At 36.6% G+C, this 15,611-nt stretch overlaps 1 protein-coding gene across 1 annotated transcript in view; it reads left to right on the forward strand.

Moving 5' to 3' along the window:
* ERBB4 (erb-b2 receptor tyrosine kinase 4) overlaps window positions 1-15,611 on the forward strand; it is a 593,387-nt gene that overhangs the window by 533,751 nt on the left and 44,025 nt on the right. Inside the window, exons 25-26 of the mRNA XM_015831035.1 lie at window positions 5,689-5,844; window positions 6,560-6,635. Coding sequence (XP_015686521.1) covers window positions 5,689-5,844; window positions 6,560-6,635 — 232 coding nt within the window. The remainder of the gene's footprint in view (window positions 1-5,688; window positions 5,845-6,559; window positions 6,636-15,611) is intronic.

Below are 15,611 nucleotides of genomic sequence, written 5' to 3' on the forward strand. Positions count from 1 at the left end.
CCGCGCCCCCCTCTAAAATAAGATCTTGTATGAGGGGGGCCTTATTTACTACGGACCTGGCATTACATAACATCAGCCGATGGTCCCGGGCCGGGGGGTCTGCGTCCCCTGGGAACCGAGTGGGAGCCTGAGGACCGGAGCACCCACAAGCTTGTAAATAGCGTGTGCGTGCTCCCCTAACCTGATATGGTCCTCTGCTTTACATTTTGATCAAAAGGACTCATGGTAAATGATAGCATTTAATAGATCAGTTACTGCTGCTACAAGGGAGGAAAGGAAGATAAAGAGATACCAAGAAAGGAACTGCCTATACTAGGTACTACTGTCAACCTATCTCTGTTGGCAGATAATTCTGGCCCTACTTTATAACTAACCATAGTTGAAGATGAATTGGAAGAGTCTACGGGTCATGCTTGCTTTCTCTTGATGTGAAATAAAATTCTATCTCCCAAGTAATTTATTCCTCATGGCATATTAATAGTTTTCCTGACCTAACACATCTTTTAGGAATTTTTTATTCCCCTACCTGTGAAAAGGTATGTACTTGCCTTGTGAAAAGAGATATTCTGTAAGGTGATGAACTCCTACATTCAAATATAAGCTCCATGAAGGTCCAGTATTTTTCTTAGCAGTAAGTTAAGTTTGTGCTTTGATCATCTGTTGAAATCAATTGTTATCTAGCTTGTAATTGTTATTAGATTTAAAAATAAATTAATAGGCTAAGTTTTCCACTCTTGAATTCTGCTTGGCAAATATTATCTTCAGAAAATATTGACAGTGAAAAGGTGGTAATGTTACTATTGCTGAGGTTCCCTTTAGTTTCCAAATTTACAGATGAACCCTTATGCAAACATGTTTAAACTAGGATTCACCATGACTGCTCCCTCATGTCATTGCATTTCAGGATGGATGAAGTTTGAATTAGTCCTCGTTTCCATTGGGATTATTTTTTGTTATTGTGTGATTGTTTCCTTGGAATTCTTAAGTGTTTGTGGCATATATGTATGAAAATTTATTCCATAAAACTCATAGATTGCTTAACTGGTTAAGCTTCCTGTAAAGAGAGATGTAATGCCATGTTTATCATGCTTGAAATGCCAAATTAAACGCCCAAGGCAAGAGATACCTAAACAGAACATCTTCCATGAGCAATAGTAGATAGCTTAACCTTCCCTTTCTGGTTTCTCTTTATTTTGACCAATTTTGTTTGAGTTTTAGTATAACAGTACTTTTGTTTATATATTGTGTGTGCTCAGACACTATCAAGCTTCCTTAATAGGATGCTGAAAAAAATCAATATGTAGTTTACTGTGACGGTTCTTAAGAGGAGATGCAATAGTAAAGCATTTACTATTTGCCATTATCTTGGAAGGGAAGCTAAACTAAATATATTTAAAGTAAAGAGCTGCACTGTTACATGATAACAGTTGCCCATGAGCTAAAGGGAGCTTCTTGCCTTAAATAGTGAGTTGGGAGCAATGGTAGACTGCGGAATACTGTTTATCTGACACTGACCCTAAGAGCTCATGTGCTCCTTTGCTTTCGCCATCGAGGCATCCACCTATCTGTTCTGTTTGTTGATATATACACCCCTCTCTCATTCTTACCCACCTGCGTTTGGCTGTAGGCCCATCAGAACAGAGATGTAGTGCCTTTTTAAAGCAAAGAATTAATGGAGAAGCTAACAGGGGTAAAGAATAATGCTGAGTTAGAAGCTTGCATATTAAACAAAAAGGAAGGTAAAAAAGCCCAGTTAAATATTGGTATTCTATTTTGCATGCTTCTGCAATGTCCTTTACTCCAAGATTCTCATTACTAATTCAGCACTTGTTAATTTCCACTGGACTACTTCTGGGTGGATTGTGGCCTAATTAGACTGTAGAGTCTTGACTTATTTGTGATTCTATCGTGTTAATCTTTGGCCCCAGGAGCTATCTAAACCTATCTACTATTTTATTGCACGTGAGGTGCATATGGATCCCCTTCATTTCACCCTTTGTGTATGTGCATGTTTTACAGATTTAGTTTTGATATCAGAAAGGCTAATCCTTCAATTTTCTATATGTATCTCTGCCATTGAATAGTCAGCAACTGGCAAGAGAGAATGCTTGTTTTGTCCCATTAAACTCATGTGAAAATAATATTGTGTATTTTTTGTCCAAAGTATTTTTAAATCCTCTTCATGTCATGTCAAATACTGTAAAATCTATTGTAATAAATGAAAATATGAGAAGGCTCTGATGATTATTCTTTATTTATTTCAAGAACTTTCATGTAAATTTCTTCTTCAGAACTCCTAGCAAAAAGTCTTTATAACAGTCATTGCACTGTTTTCCTGCAACACAGCTATACTTATCTATAGTTATACTTCTAGAAATGTCATTTTTCTTTTAGAAGCAATCTGTGCAATTTATCTTGGTAACTTTTATTTTCAAATAGCTTAATATAACAGAAATGCTTTATTATCTATTGAGACATAGTATGAAATAATGTGCTGAAGGTCACAAGGGCAGCAAATGTAGAATTTTTAAGTATTTGCATATATGGAGCCCTATTAAACCACAACTTAGCTAAAAACTAAAATGAAAAAAAGACATATTTGGAGACTTTTTGCATTAATTATTTTAAGATTCCATTTCTTACAAAAGAATGTATTACCTACATTTATATATGTCTAAGTGCTATTGCTATTTACTCCTTTTTCCCCTATGACATCTTCCAATGGGGGAAGATTGGACTAAGAGATGTTAACGGATTCAAAGTTCCTATAGTGATCCTGACTGACAGAGAATGTAGGCCTAAGCTATCCCATTTATCACTGCGCTGCCTGGGATCTTGACACTCACATTGCTGCACTGCTGTGGTTACTATTCTGAAACTCTTAAGACTAAACCATAATATGCTTTGTTTAGGGTAGCATTCATTGTTTGATTCGCTGTGTCCTTTGTTCTGAAAACTTTGCATGTAAAGAATTTTAAAAATATTTTTGGTTACACCCAAAGAGGACATCAGAGCAATTTAATATTGGAACCAATTACCCTTTCATTGGATTTGCTTAAGTGTAGAGGCTAGACATCTGTTGGGATTCTTTAATTTGCATCCTACTTGATGGTCTAAAGAACCCTTTCCAACTCCCCCTGAATTCTGTGATTCAGTAACTGTAAGCTAATCAAGAGTGTTTGGATTAGACCAATTCAGTATTAAGAATTTGGGGAGCTATTTTATGCTGAAGATATCAGCATATCTCTGTAGATGTGGATGTAAAAGAGAGGGATCATCACTGAACTGAGAAAGAAAAGGACCCTATAATAAATAAATAAACAGACTATGCTAATGGATTGTTAGGTAGCAATGTTAGTTTTCTTGGGAGAGGATTTTTCCAAACCTACTAGCCTTGTGGCTGATTTTAATGATACAGCTTAAGGGTTTTTGGTCCTGGTCCTCTGCCTGTTCCTCTGCTACCTGTAAAATTGGAAGAGGGATTTCCTCTTCTATCCTCTAAATCTGATTAGTTCTAAACCTTTGGACAATCATCCAGAATAAATTGGGGAGGGGGTGGAAGGGGAGAGGGAAAATCTTCCCAGGGGCCTTTAGTAGCGCAGTATTCTATTTTATTTTACATACTAAAATATCATATAATATCTATGTAAAGCCAGAACCAGAAGGTGTTCTGAAGTTTGGACTGCAGTATCAACAATTCCAGGAAAATTATGGATCTCATAAATAGTGTTTAAAGGTGGTATTAGATATATTGAGAATAAAAAAGTTAAAACTTGGATATGGAAAGTGGCTAATATAACTTCAAGAATTAAACTGATATTTAATAGGGCTTCATTTTTCCTGAAACACTTTTCCTGAAGGACTGGACTGTAACTCAGGGTCCTTCTGGACTTGTCCTATTTGGATAAACACTGCTGCCAGAGGTTTTTTTCCTATATATCTTAGTTCATCAGCTCTGAACTCAGTTAGGTCAAGTAGATGTGATCTCAATTTTGCATGATCTAATTACATCTGGAATTGACTATTATAATCTGTATATGGGGCTGCCTTTCAAGTTGACTCAGAAATTGCGGAAAATGTGGCTCTTTGTATCTGTGTGGGCAGGTGGAGGAAAAGTCAGATCACATTAAACTTGTTTTGCATAAAGGGTACTGCTTGTAAATTTGTTTTGAGGTGCATTATTTAATATTAGAAATAAATTAAAACAGTTTTCATGCAGTTGACTTGAAGGATCTCCTACAGCCAAGTGAATTTGCTATTTCAAGCTCCTGGGCAATAACACATCACCATAATCATCTAGTGCAGGGCTTTTCAACCAGTGGTACGGGTACCACCTGTGGTACATTGGCACCTGGCAGGTGGTATGCGACCATCCTAGAAAAGTGGTAGTGGGGGAAGGGAATGAGCTGAACCGGTGGCAGCACTGCACAAGCCTGAGCGAGAGATGGCTGGAGTTGCAGGGCTGTCAGGGCTCAGTGGAAGCACCAGGATCAGCTCCAGGCTCCAGCTGATCGGCGCTTCTTTGGGGCTGTCAGGGCTCAGTGGAAGTGCCAGGATCAGCACCAGGGTCCAGCTGGAGCTCGGTGCTGATCCTGGTGCTTCTGCTGAACCCTGAAGAAGCACCAATCAGCTGGAAAGCAGCACTGATCCTGGCACTTCTGCTGAGCCCAGAAGAAGTGCCGATCAGCTGGAATGTTGCAGCATCTCCAGGGTCTTGTGATTTACATTCAGATGCTTGGCAACTGATTCATATTTATGACAGTCACAGTGTCCCAGGGTCATGTGAAGTGACCAAAACCTGCTGCAACCACCCAGCAGACGGGGGGAATAAAAACCAAACATCCCCCCACGCCCGCTGCCAATCCTCAACAGAAATGCTCACAACAATGAAAACCTCGGACAGGAGGAAGAGCGCCGCTGGGTGGGCAGGCAGGTGTCTTGCTCGGCTGTGGCTTGGGGGGCACTTTTTTCAGTGTCATTGTAACTTCAAACAGTCACTAAGTGAACTGTTGTAAGTCGAGGACTACCTGTACTTTATCACTTTTTTTCCTTTTTTGGGGGGGGTCATCAAGTTTTTGACACCTTTCTAGGCATTTGGTGATACTCGGATGTTGCCATATCCTAAAAGTGGTACAATGGGTGAAAAGGTTGAAAAGCCTTGATCTAGTGGGCAGACACCAGAAAAGGGCTTTCTTCTTTCATTCTTTCTCATGAAGTTCCCTCCTGAAATATCCTGATCCAATCCATGGCTATGTTTAAGAAAATTTAAAAAGCCTATCTAATCAAACATTATATTTTGTATATTTTATTATTTCATTAAGAGAACCAGTTGGATGTAGCAGTTAAGACAACAGACTAGAAATTGGGAGTTCAGAAGTTCTAGTTCCTCCTTGGGCATAAGGCCAGCTGGGTGACTTTGGACATGTCACTTTCTCTCAGCTCTAAGAAGGAGGCAGTGGCAAGCCACTTCGGAAAAACCTTGCCAAGAAAATGGCAGGGACTTCTCCAGACTGAGATTGAATGGAGGAAAAGAGATTCATTAGTTAAGAACAGTAAATAAATAAACACACCTGAAAAGTGATGGAGATGGATGAAATAAACAAATGGCTGCTTGTAAGATATAATACATATTACATTTGGTAACCATTATATAACAAACCTATTCTTTTTCATGGTTTTGCTTGTTAGGGAATGATGTACCTGGAAGAGAGGAGACTGGTCCATCGAGATTTGGCAGCACGGAATGTCTTGGTGAAGTCTCCAAATCATGTAAAGATCACAGACTTTGGCCTGGCTAGGCTACTGGAAGGCGATGAAAAGGAATATAGTGCTGATGGTGGAAAGGCAGGTTTCTTTAAACTCATAAAATAGACCAGGGAGTTAACATCCAACATAAAATAGGAAAGTGATTGTGTGAAAAAAAGGTTTTTTAAAAATTAATGAATGCATATTTATTGCTTTCATGAACCAAGTTTCTTTTCCCTACATTTATTTCAAAGAAAAAGATCAGGTCAAAATACAAATAATCCTTGGTGTTAATGTCTATCCACTTTCTTTTACCTGTTAATCTATAATTTATAATGTGTACCAACCAGAACTTACCTTAAAAATGTGACTTTTTGAGTCACTTTTGTTTCAGAAGCCTTGGCTCATATATATGTAAGTTCCACTAGCAGTACTTTTTAGAGACATAAAAGATTTGTTCCTGTTCCAGAGATATAATCAGTATACTATCAAAAACTCTTATGTCTGAACTCTTAAACTTGGTGAAACAGTGCATTATAGGGCAAAACTTTTTCAACCAACGTACCTCAAATGAGGTAGCTTAAAGAAAGTGCCTAAATGTTTAACAAATTTTCCAATACATTAGAAGTTCTGCCATTGTTGAAGGCATTGAGATATCAGGTAAGGAAACTTACCTGAAAGGATGACCAACGGCAATACTTTTGAAATATGAAACTGAAAATCTTGTTTTTCACTTTGATTTGAAAGACATTTAATAGGTAAATATTATGCTTGCTAACTGATTTTATTTTTCCCTGTTTTTTTTTCATTCTAGATGCCAATAAAATGGATGGCTCTTGAGTGTATACATTATAGAAAATTCACACACCAAACAGATGTTTGGAGCTATGGTAAAATAAAGTCTATATTTAATGATATTATGTAAATAATAATGTTGTATTTATTTGCCAAGACCTTTTGTGATCTATTAGTAGGTGAAGTTTTTAAATTTTTATTCTGTATAATATTTGTTTTATATGTTGAAAAAAAATGCATTTCCAATTTCAGCTTGTTGAAACCACTCTTGGGCAGTGTTTTGCGAAGGAGTAGCAAAACCTGGGGGCAGAGTCAAAAGAGGAACAGAATAGAGCTGGAAGGGATCTTGGAGGCCTTCTAGTCCAGCCCCCTGCTCAAGCAGGAGAACCTATACCATTCCAGACAAGTGACTGTCTAGTCTCTTCTTAAAAATCTCCAGTGATGAAGTGCCCACAACTTCTGAAGGCAAGCTGTTCCACTGGTTAATTCTAGGAATAAACCTAGAGTCTCTACATAGCCAAAAATGGATTAAGTGCACCCCTTTTGAATTCTGTTGAGCCTTATCCAGGGCTTTTTTTCTCATAGAACGCCCAGAACGGAGTTCCGGCACCTTTTTTGGATGGAACCTTGTAGGGTAGGCAAGATAGGTTGTATGACATGTGTGAGTTCCGGCACCTTTTTTTATTTATAAAAAAGCACTGGCCTTATCTAATGCCAATATAGTGTTAACCTTTAGTTGAGTAGATTCCTGTGCATCGGCATGATTAATAGTAAATAAGTTTACCTGGAACTTCACATGTGATCGTGGTCTTTCATAACTGATATTAATCTGCCACTCTTTGTCCTACATTGGTTTCACAATGAATATTTTTCTTATTGAGCTCTGAATGTATAAAAATGTATAACTCTTACATTCAACATTTATATGTTTAAAATATATGACCATGATGATATGATGATGATACCATCTTATAGAAATAGAAGAGTTTTATCCCATAATTGATAAATTATCACATCACAGAATAAATAAAGGGTTGGAGGATTAAGCTTTGAGCTGGAAAAACTGACTAACATGGGAATTTCACAAGCAACCTTGCCTTTACAAAAAAGCTCAGGTACTTCTATAAACCCATACCTATGGAATTTGGTTAATGTAATTAACCTGTCAAAGCAAGGTAATGTGTAAAACATGTGTAATCAGACACATGACATAACCATTCTAATGTAATTAGAATGTCAAGCTAATTTTATTGGTGCCTGTTGTTGGCCACTTGCACAATTATTTGACTTATTTTAGTATGATTTATTTCCCCCTTTTGTTAAACAGAATTGAATTTTAAGAAGCTCTATACTCTCTGATGCACTAATGGAAAAAAAAATTTATAATATATTACCTATAAGTAGCTAAAGTTTCATCAGAGACAATGTCTTTTATCCAATGCTTTATCCAACTGTTTTCCAAAGTAGTTAATTTCATATTCTCTGTAGCTAAGAAAGCTAAACATTGGGGTTTAAATTGGTCATCTGTAAAATACATGTTATGTCCCCTTCTATTATTGCTTCATTTTGCAACCTAGCTATATTCAGTGGCAATGGTTAATTATACACCGGAAAACTGTCCAACATGAACTTTTAATCTAATCTAAAGTCTGGACTTGTAGCCTCTTCCTATTTAACTTTGCTCATAGGTAAATCCAAGTACATTGGGATTTACTATTAGGATGCCTTTATTAAATTTGGCCTTATTCCTAGTGCCTCTTAAATGAGAAACAACAAATCTGTTTAGTGTTATAACATTAAATGGTTTAATAATACATGGTTGCCACGATCCTACTTTTAATTTATTGACTATCATGTTTATTTCCTATGTAGGTTTTCAGTGTACATAGGTTTTTTTTAATTTGCCATAAGCCTTTTTTCCTCCTTTATTAAAATACTACCTCTTTATCAAATGTTTCGTGTGTGTGTGTGTGTGTGTGTGTGTGTGTATGCACATGCATGTAATTTGTTATGAAGTTCAGAAGAGCAGAATAGTCAATAAAAGGCATGTAGTCAGGTTATCTTGCCAACCACCAGCTGATCCGTGGGCATCTTCTGAGGGAAGAGTATGAAGAAAGTTAAAGTGTAATAATGCAAGTAAAATAGTGGTGGGGTTTTGATCATGACTAGCCCTCCCTCCCCATGGATATACTTGAGCTTTTTCATTACCTATTCTTCTAAATCCAGTTTAGGATTTAAGGTTAAGGTTCATCTTAGTTGTCTTCATTATTTTCAGCTATGTGCTAATATTAAATGTGATTGATACAATCATATTATATGTAGAACTTGCAGCCTTTCAGTTAACCAAACCTAGTCTTTTGTATCTCAATGCTGGCAGACAATGGAACTTGCAGAACTGCAATATCACCCTGTTAGTACACCTGAAGAGAACCAATAACACTAGCCTAAACTCTTCTCATTATCCATTCTTCTGTTCAGTGTTGTTAACATTAATGAATGTTGGCATCTTTAAAATGCTGAGTCAGCCATGGCCCATACCTACAGTAGTCATTGTGAAATGCTTAGTGATACCCTGCTGGCATACCAATATGTCCCTGATGGGAATGAGAATTTGTTGGAAAGATTGCATGAAACTACGCAACCGGCCTGTAAGTAAACATGATCAATTTTAAAAGAAAATGGGGAAGGGGAGATTTGCTCTGCAGTTAGACCAGGTTCTATCATCCCAGAAATGCTTGGCAGGAGGAGGGGAAGAGAACAGGGTAAGGCTGTGCAGAGTGATGATACTTGACCACATCCAAGAAGAAACAGGAAGAGAGGGGATGATCCAAAAATAATGTGATAGAGCACTGATAGAAGTCAGCATCTGGCTGAGACATAAATGAAGTGCAAAACTTTTCCATTTCAAAAGAGGAACTTGATTGGCTGTATTGAAATTTGTATCCATGGCTAAAATGGGACTGGAATAGAAATGTAATTTAGTTGCATGCAGTGGGTTATGGTACTGTCTGATTAAAAATCAAAAGGAGGCCTTTATCTGGAAGATAACTTTCTTACATCAAGAAAGCACATTTTCAAACCTCATAATTATAAGTCAAATGGAACAAACTGGGTCTTTCCCATGTTAATAATTGTGCTGTTAATATATTTGGAGTAGCTATGTGGGATTCTATCATGGAAAAATAGCTCCTCTGTTGCATTCAGTGTGTGTAAACGACAACATCTTAGGTTTAGCTTGCAAATGTATGGGGCTGAAGAAGGAATATGCACATATAACATATTCACTTTTTTATCTTATTGTTTGAGAATGAAAAAGTTCTTAATTTTCTTCATCTGTAAAAATGGATTCTGAATTTAATTTAATTTAATTAATTTAATTTAAGATAATTTCTATTTCAATTCTATTTCTGCTTCTTATTGCAAATATATATATATATATATATATATATATATATTCTGGTTGTTCTTCCTGTGAGTCTGATAATAGACAAGCACAGGGACTCAACAAAGGATTCCTGTTGGCTGAGCAATGTGTAGTCTTGCCCTGAAGACCAAGACATCCAAAAGACTGCCAGTTCAGTTCAGGAAGACAGAAAGCCCCAGGAAAGCCTTTTCACAAAATTAGAAAGGAAAGAAGTAAATCAGAGTTGAGTGTGGCTACAACTGTGACTCCACAAAGGACAGTTACAGCCATTTGTTTAAGTGCAATATTTTAAATAGGTAGAATACATTTTTCCCCTTAATACTAGCATAAGCATACAAGAGTCCAACCTGGACTGGTATGTCAGCAATGAGAAGATGAATCTTATATTTTTCCCTGCCATGGACTTCATAAAATTCTTTATCCAGAGGACTTTTGAGGAGGGAAAAGTTTGATGGAATGCTGACACCTGCATCCAGAAGGATTTGCAGAGCAGGTGCTCCCTTTATACAGCTGTCTCCACAAAATGGAATCTGAGAGATACTGCAAGTTGCCCCCAGCAGAGCAGAGGGACCACGCTCCAAACATAACTAATTTCTGAGTTATTTTTGGAATGGAGGAATCAGTGCCTGTGGCAGCTTCATTGCCTTCTTCCATTATTAGAAAATACAGGAACCATGAGGCTCATGGGTGGGAGCTAACTGCCAGATTCTTCTTCTTGTGCCATATCCGTTATTGGACATTGGCGATCATGTTGGCGATCCTGTTTTTATCAGCAGCCGTACAAAAAAGTGCTGCTGAGTTTTGTCCAAAACAGTCCCTTAGATTTTGAAGCCATGATGTTCTTCTGCCTGGACCTCGTTTGCCTTCAATCTTTCCCTGGAGGATTAAATGGAGTATGCCATATTTTTCTGGGTGTCGCATCACATGTCCAAAATATTCTAATTTTCATTTTTAAATTGTTTTGATGATTTCCCTTGGCTTTCCCAGGCGGCTTATCACGTCCTCAATTCTGATCTTGTCAACCCAGCTTATACGTAACAGCCGCCTGTAAATCCACATTTCAAATGCTTCTAGTATCTTCAGGTGGCCTTCTGTCAGAGACCAACTCTCTACTCCATAGAGCAGGATAGAAAAAATATAGCATCTGACAAGCCTGATTTTCAGTCTTAGGCTTATGTCGTGACTGTAGAAGACCTTTTTCATTTTGAAGAATGCTGTTCGGGCTTTCTCTACCCTTGTCTTTACTTCAGTGGTCATGTCCCAGCTTTCATGTAGATTAGAACCAAGGTGCATGATCCTTTCAACTTTTTCTGAATTTATTGGTGGTAAATTAACGGGTTGTTTGATGACGACCATGATCTTGGTTTTTGAGGTGTTAAGCTTTAAGCCATATTTTTCAGATATTTCTGTGACTCTGTTGATGAGGAGCTGAAGGTCTTCATGCTTACTGGCAAGCAGAACTGTATCGTCAGCATATCTTAAGTTGTTGATCCAAACACCGTTTACTTTGATGCCAGCATCGATGTTCTCCAGTGCTTCGTTGAAGATTGATTCAGAGTAGATATTGAACAACAGTGGAGACAGAATACATCCCTGTCTGACCCCTCTTCTTATTTCTGCATCAGCTGAGTATTTTTGGCCTAGTCTCACATTTGCTACCTGATGCCAATACAGATTCTTTATGATTTGGATGTCTTTGTCATCTAGTCCCCCTTGTTTCAGGATTTCTAATAGTTTGCTGTGTCTTATTTTATCAAAAGCCTTTTCAAAATCAATGAAGCACATGTAAACACTGTGATTGACATCTCTACAATGCTATACAAGAACTTGAATGCTGAATAGCGCATCTCGTGTACCAAGATTGTTTCTGAAACCAAATTGTGTGTTACCTAGATGCTCTTCAATTTTGTTGTATATTCTTGTGTGAATTATTCTTAGGAATATTTTCAGGGCATGACTCATTGAGCTTATTGTTCTGTATTCGGTACACTTCTTTGCATTTATTTTTGGGGGGATTGTCACAAAGGTTGATTTTAGCCAATCATTTGGTATCTTTCCTGTTTCATATATCCGATTGAAGAGCTGCAGTAAAAAAATTCTTCCCATTGTCTTCCAGCAATTTTAAAATTTCTACTGGGATATCATCAGGTCCTGTGGCTTTTCTTGTTTTTGCTATTTTTATTGCATGTTCAAGCTCCTCCATAGTGATATTTGGTCCAGTTGTTATACTTCCCATATCTATATCATCCCTAGTGTCCTCAAAAAGTTCTTCAATATATTCCTTCCATCTTTTTAATTTTTCATCCTCATCTAAGATAATTTTCCCCTCTTTGTCAACTAAGTTGTTGGTTTTCTTTTTGTAGAGGCCTGCTGCTGCTTTCACTTTTTTGTATAAATTGAAATCATGCATACGTTCTGTCTTTTCTATTTGCTTGCATCTCTTTGCAAACCACTTTTCTTTTGCCAGTTGAATTTTTCTTCTAATTGTTTTCTGCAATTCATTGTATTTTTCTTTGTTTTTATTTTTATAAGATCTTCTTTCATCCATGAGATGAAGAATTTACTCCATCATCCACTGTTGTTTCTTGTGGTACCCCTCTCTCTGTTTTGAATTTGTTACCTCTACTATTGCATTTTTAAATTTATTCCAGTTTGCTTCTACATCATCATCATTCAGGTTGTTGGTTTCCCTTAAATGATTTTCTAGTTCTTCTTTAATCTTACCTCCATGTTTAATGATGAAGTCTCTGTCGATTCTTGGTTTAGCAGGGTTCGGGTTTTTCATCCTTTTTAGTTTCAGCTGGACTTCAGCAAGTAGTAGATTATGATCAGATGGTACATCTGCACCTGGGTATGTCTTTTCTGATTTTACTGAGTTTCTAAATCTTTTGTTTATTGTAAAATAGTCAATTTGGTTCCTTACTACATTATTTCGTGTATCTGCTGCTGATCTCCAAGTGTAGAGGCATCTTTTTGGCAACTTGAAAAAAGTATTCATCACACATTGCCTATGTTCCTTGCAGAAGTCTACAAATCTGTCATCTCTACCATTTCTGGTTCCTAAGCCAAAGTTTCCAACTACAGGAGCATCACTTCCTTCTCCCACTTTTGCATTGAAGTCCCCCATGAGTATTGTGATATCATTACTTTTTAGGGTTTTCAGTACACTGCTTATATCTTCGTAGAACTACTCTAAATCCTCCTCATTGCTGTCAGCTGTGGGAGCATAAACTTGTATAACATTCATATTTACTGGAGTACTATTTATTTGGATCATTATCACTCTATTGGATACAGAAATAAAGGACTTGATACATTTATTTACATGATTGTTTACGATTATAGCTACTCCATTTTTTATTTTTTTTTAAATAAATTTTTATTAATTTTTCATTTAAAAAACAGAAACATAAATCTTTTATCACAATATCAACCAAAGAGAATAAAACTAAACAAAACATTCACGGACGTGTCTGGTGTCCCCCTCCTGCACCACCCTCTTCCACTTACCACTCCTTCCTCCTCCCATTCTACCACCACTCCTCCTTCCTCCCTCTTTCCTACCTCCCTTCCTCACTCAACCATCCCGTCTTGTGCAGTTGGGGTATCACCGGGCACCTCCTTAAAAAATCATACATATAAATCTATAATACAAACCTACCCTTTTCCCCCCTNCATAGTTGGTAACATCTTTTTTTTCCAATTTTGAGCGACTAAGGTCCTTGCTGCTGTTATACAATACAACATCAGTTTCATTTCTTTTTGGTCCAAATTGTCCATAATACCCAATAAAAATAACTGCGGTGTAAATTTTATCTTTTTCTTAAAAATCTGTTGAATGTTCCACCAAATCTTAATCCAAAAGGCTTTAACACCCCTACATGTCCACCAAATATGATAATAAGTAGCATCCATACTACCACATCTCCAACATTTTGGTTGCAAATTCGGATACATGCAGGACAATTTTTGAGGGTCCAAATGCCATCTATAAAACATTTTATAAAAATTTTCCCTTAAATTCTGTGCTTGAGTGAACTTGACATTTCTTACCCAAATTTTTTCCCAAGTTTCTAACTTTACTGGTTCTTGAATGTTTTGAGCCCATTTAATCATACAATCTTTAACCAATTCTGTCTCCGAATCAAATTCTATCAAAACACTATATATTCTCCTAATATGGGCTCTACTTTGATCTTTAATTTGTTTTATCAAGTTCACATCTTCTACCATTAAACCCAATTTTTGATCTATATGCCATCTCTCAACCAATTGAAAATGTAACAACCAGGACTGGAGTACATTATCCTGTCTTAACTCTTCCAATGATTTAATTTGCCAGTCCTGTCCTCTTAACATAAGTAAATCTTTATAAACAATACCTTGTAATTTTACTCCCCTTACTATTCCTTGTATTGCATGTTCCTGAATGGCCCACATTGGAATTTTTAAATTTAGCTTATATGAGTATTTTTTCCAAACTCTCAAAAGTGCAATCCTTAAAATATGAGATTTAAAAGCCCGATCAATTTTCTTATCAAAAAATAAATAAGCATGCCATCCATAGTATAAGTCCCAACCCTCAAGTATCAAAATATCTCTATTAGTTAAATTAATCCAATCACTAATCCAAGTTAATACCACTGCTTCATAATATAATTTTAAATTAGGGGCTTTAAGTCCCCCTCTTTCCTGTATATCTTGCAAGATTTTAAATTTTACCCTAGGTTTCTTCCCCTGCCATATGAACCTATTAATGCCTCTTTGCCATTCCCCCAAATTTGAGTCCTTTTTTAAAATAGGTATCATCTGAAACAAGAAAAGAAACTTTGGGAGAACATTCATTTTTATCACTGCAATTCTTCCCAGTAATGATAGCTGTAATTTCTTCCACTCCATCAAATCTTTTTGAACTTTTTTCCATAATTTATCATAATTATTTGTATACAATTTAGCATTAGAAGCAGTAATATCAACACCCAAATATTTCACTTTTTTTACTATTTCAAAGCCAGTTACATTACTTAAAGTTTCTATATCTTTCATAAACATATTTTTAACTAATATTTTAGTCTTGTTATTATTTACTTTAAATCCAGACACCTTCCCATAATGTATCAATGTCTGTATCAAATTTCTTGCCGAGTCAGTTGGTTCCGACAAAATGAAAACCAAATCATCAGCGAATGCTCTAAGCTTGTAAGCATTGTTGCCCAAAGTTATTCCTTTTATAAGTGAAGACTCTCGAATCTTGATTAATAAAATCTCCAAAGTCAGGATAAACAATAACGGGGATAATGGACATCCTTGCCTTGTACCTTTTTCAATTTTAATTGAGTCTGTCAGATCCCCATTAACAATCACTTGGGCAAACTGTAGTTGATAAATAGCCTTTAACGCTGATGAAAATCTATCCCCAAAATTCATTCTGTCCACCAACCGTAGCAAAAATTGCCAGTCCAATTTATCAAAAGCCTTTTCAGCATCCAGAAAGATAAGGGCCGCCGGGATTTGATTATTTTTATCCAAATACTCCAACAAATTCACAATTTGTCTAACATTGTTCTTCATATATCTTCCATTTATAAATCCAGACTGATCCACATGAATAATCTGTTTCATTACTTGCATTAGTCTATTGGCTAAT

The sequence above is a fragment of the Protobothrops mucrosquamatus genome, unplaced genomic scaffold (assembly GCF_001527695.2).
Source record: "Protobothrops mucrosquamatus isolate PMUCROS unplaced genomic scaffold, P.Mucros_1.0 scaffold_253, whole genome shotgun sequence".
Lineage (NCBI taxonomy): Eukaryota > Metazoa > Chordata > Lepidosauria > Squamata > Viperidae > Protobothrops > Protobothrops mucrosquamatus.